At 22.8% G+C, this 3624-nt stretch overlaps 2 protein-coding genes across 11 annotated transcripts in view; one reads left to right on the top strand and one right to left on the bottom strand.

Moving 5' to 3' along the window:
- Positions 1 to 3624, bottom strand: part of LOC102678676 — a 26787-nt gene that overhangs the window by 18856 nt on the left and 4307 nt on the right. For 2 of the 10 annotated variants that reach the window (XM_031510297.1, XM_031510296.1), the window contains exon 1: positions 1133 to 1471. The exons of 1 other annotated variant lie outside the window; for it this stretch is intronic. In XM_031510297.1, the coding sequence (XP_031366157.1) occupies positions 1133 to 1238 (106 nt within the window). In that variant the 5' untranslated portion in view covers positions 1239 to 1471. Of the gene's footprint in view, positions 1 to 1019; positions 1472 to 3624 lie in introns of those variants that run through there. 7 more of the 10 variants (XM_031510295.1, XM_031510291.1, XM_031510290.1 and 4 more) reach the window with 7 other exon arrangements.
- The window catches only part of LOC102679248 (thioredoxin domain-containing protein), a 2656-nt gene continuing 1677 nt past the window's right edge, over positions 2646 to 3624 (top strand). The window contains exons 1-3 of the mRNA XM_006615286.1: positions 2646 to 2874; positions 3224 to 3409; positions 3471 to 3609. Coding sequence (XP_006615349.1) covers positions 2745 to 2874; positions 3224 to 3409; positions 3471 to 3609 — 455 coding nt within the window. The 5' untranslated portion in view covers positions 2646 to 2744. The remainder of the gene's footprint in view (positions 2875 to 3223; positions 3410 to 3470; positions 3610 to 3624) is intronic.

The raw sequence follows: 3624 nt of genomic DNA, 5'->3' as shown, positions 1-3624 counted from the left end.
ATATATATATATATATATATATATATATTCTGTAAAATAAAAAATACAGAGAAAATATTTACATGTATTATATGTATCTAAATATTATTAAATTTTTAATTTCTTTTTGAAAATTGCTTCTATTTGAAGCACATACAAAAAGAGAATAAAAATATGAAAAATATAATAGAATGTAAAAAAAGAAATGATCAATTTGTCAAATATATAAATATATAATATAATATATATATATATTAATTAATTAAGAAAATGAAAAAACTTTGGGATATTTTTTAATGATATTATTAAAATTATCCCACTTGAAAACAGAATTCCTACCATTCCTATAAAATGAAATTTTTTTTTTAATAATGAAATATTATAATCTCATACGGTATTTAAATTTTTATAATCTATTGAATCTCTCAATAATAAATCACAATAATTTTCATATTTAAATGAGCATAACAATTTTTTGAATTAACATAGACAATTAAATCCTCTGAATAAAATGAATCGCGAACATGCTTTTCAAAACTGAGACCATTAAGCAGATAAAATTGTTGAATTCTGCAATGTTGAACATTTTATTTTTAAATATCCATACAAAATCGTTTCCCTTTTTCCTGAATTAAATATGGCGTGAATCTACATATATTCGATTCGAGATAACTGTTAAAAAATTAAATAGTTTTGAATAAAACATCGTGCATACGATTATCGATGACGTTACCAAGTTTCTCTATAAAAAAATAAAAAAAAATTCCTCGTTCATTGCGAAAAAAATATAGTATCTATATACTACATACTATTATAATAATTACATAATATTATAATAATTACAAAAGAATTTCTATTTTAAATATTGAATAATCGTTAAAAAAAGAAAAGTGATAATTATATTCCTAAATATTCAATGGATGTTCATTGATTTGCTAAAGTATACATTGTCCTCAATTAGGATTAAATTAGAATTAGCATTCTTCTTTTTTAAAAGCCTCATGCAGTGGTATTTTGCAAAAGGTAATATTTATACTCACGACGATGCAGAAGTTTTGCGTGTCGTGAAAACAAGAACTCGATCTTGATACGGGTAACAATAAGTCGCAAAAATACTTGGTAAACCGATTACATCCATACAAAAGTTGCTCACCTAACGATGAGAGCACGCGACTACTAACCACCCCGTGAATTCTTCCCAACGTCGCTTCGACGAAGTCAGCCACCCTGTACTGGTTACCGACGTCGATTCCGCACATACCAACATATTCCCCTCGACATACATTGTTACTATATGCGTCACGATTTACGTCGTTACCATCTACCACTATACCACTCGACCTTCGACTTCTGATTCGTGACCAGGGCTGTGAAGATTCACGAAAGCACCCCAAGTAAAAAGATCGTAAAGATATTCAACGAACAATTTCTCAAAGCAAAAAGTTAAAATTTAAATGTACTCTTATCATGCTATCAACTTACTGGTTAATACTTAGAATAAAGTATGCATCATTATAGTTTATCAAAAAATATTTATATTGTTATTACATTTATTTTGTTTGTTATTACATCAATTAATTTATTTTAATCGAAAAATTTTTTACAATAAATTTGTCTGTTTAAAATTATCGCGCGATTTATTTTTGATTTCTATGTATACTATTCTGTAATATATTCGTGGAATACGTCAATTACAAAACAGTGTACATACTGTACATATGTTAAATAGTTGATATCAATTCAGCAAGCGTTGTATGTTACGATTAGAGATAGCTATCACGTACTATTAACCTTCTACACATGTCATTGATCATCATATATAATGATCTTTTATACATGACTACTAAATTGAAGATTATTTAACAAATAATAATTAAAAAACGACTGAATTGTTAAAAACGAAACATGTTAAAAGATTATTTCAATATATTGAATATATTATAATTTTAAATGTATTTTTAAATATATTATACAATTATAAAATATTATATATTGAAATGATTGTATAATAAAACATTGAAAAATTTCATGTTTTCAATTTATTTTCATAAAATATTTATATGGAATTAATTATTCTATTTATTAATTATTATTTTCTTAAATATAATGTGCAAAATATGTTATTCCTCTTAAAAAATCTTTTTTTTTATATTTTCATGTATTATTTTGTTCTCAGAAAGAAATTTGAAAACATAAAAATTTTTTAAGAATATAAAGAATAAACAGTTAAAAATTAAAAAAAGTCCTTAAAATAAAATAGTATATAATAAAATAAACTAATAAATATCTATTTTAAAAATCTTTCAAATTTGTGAAAAAATAATATGGATAAAATTATATATATAAAGCTATATTTTATTATTCTGCATATATTTATATATATACAGAATTTGAATTTATGTTAACTATTTTTATTTAATAAAATAAATTGAAATATAAAATAAATACTATTATTTTTTATAATTTCTTTGCTATTTTAAAATCATAAGATATTTTGAATATTTTGAATGCGTCTATGAAAAATTATTTCAACATAAAAATTTTATAAATCTCAGAAAATATAAGTAATAAAATAACTAAGTAATAAATTAATTAAGTAATAAAATAATAAAACATAGAAAATAAATGACAATTTCTCTGATTTAAAACAGTTACACCAGAAAATGAAATAAGATGAAGTAGAACATGAATGTTAACCTCTTTGACGTGTACGAGTTGTCCGTGAAAATATTCTATACAATATTGTTGATCTAATTCAATACGAAATGTTACGAATCATATTTTTCATCTTGATATGTAGTTTTGTTGACGTTTATTCTGCGAATCTCGAAACAGTGAGTGATGAAGAGCTTATAAATCTCATAAAAACTGAAAAATATGTGGTCGTACTTTTCTGTGAGTTTTAATTTATGTATATATATATATATCTATATACATATATATATACATATATGTATATATATATATATAAATTTATCCTTTCATCTAATTACAAAAATCTTTTAAATTATAATACATAATTAATTAATACAAAAATTTTAAAAATATATTTTATGAAAAATCAATAAAAAATCAATTTTATTAATTTTACAATCTTAGCCTAACTTTCTGATTTAAAATTATAATTTAAATTTTTCTTCCTTCTTTTTTCATAGCATAAATGTTGATTCATCAAGATGTTTTATATATATATATATAAAATTATAATTTTATTAATTTGAATATGTATCTCATATGTTTATAGCGAGCAAGGATTGTACAACATGTGATAACTATGAAAATGAACTGATTCATTTAAGAGAAGATTTGGTAAATTCATTATCAAGCTGGGTTATAAAAGCTGTTGATAGTCAGTTGCTTCGTCTCTATAGTGCTGACAAAGAACCAGCACTTGTATTTTTCAGACACGGAATGCCTTTACTTTATGATGGTATACTTATTAATAAAAAATATCTTCATTGACTTATAAATTTACATTTAATATTTTTTAGGTCCATTAAATGATGAAGAAATTTTAACTATGTTTACTGAAAACAAGGAACCTACAGTAAAAGAACTAACAGATGATACTTTTGAACATTTAACTCAAGCAAGTAGTGGAGCTACAACTGGAGATTGGTTTGTTATGTTGTAAGTTTTAATTTT

This window comes from Apis dorsata, unplaced genomic scaffold (assembly GCF_000469605.1).
Source record: "Apis dorsata unplaced genomic scaffold, Apis dorsata 1.3 scaffold_220, whole genome shotgun sequence".
Lineage (NCBI taxonomy): Eukaryota > Metazoa > Arthropoda > Insecta > Hymenoptera > Apidae > Apis > Apis dorsata.
Note: the sequence above shows the minus strand (reverse complement) of the source record. Positions and strands in the feature narration are given on the sequence as shown.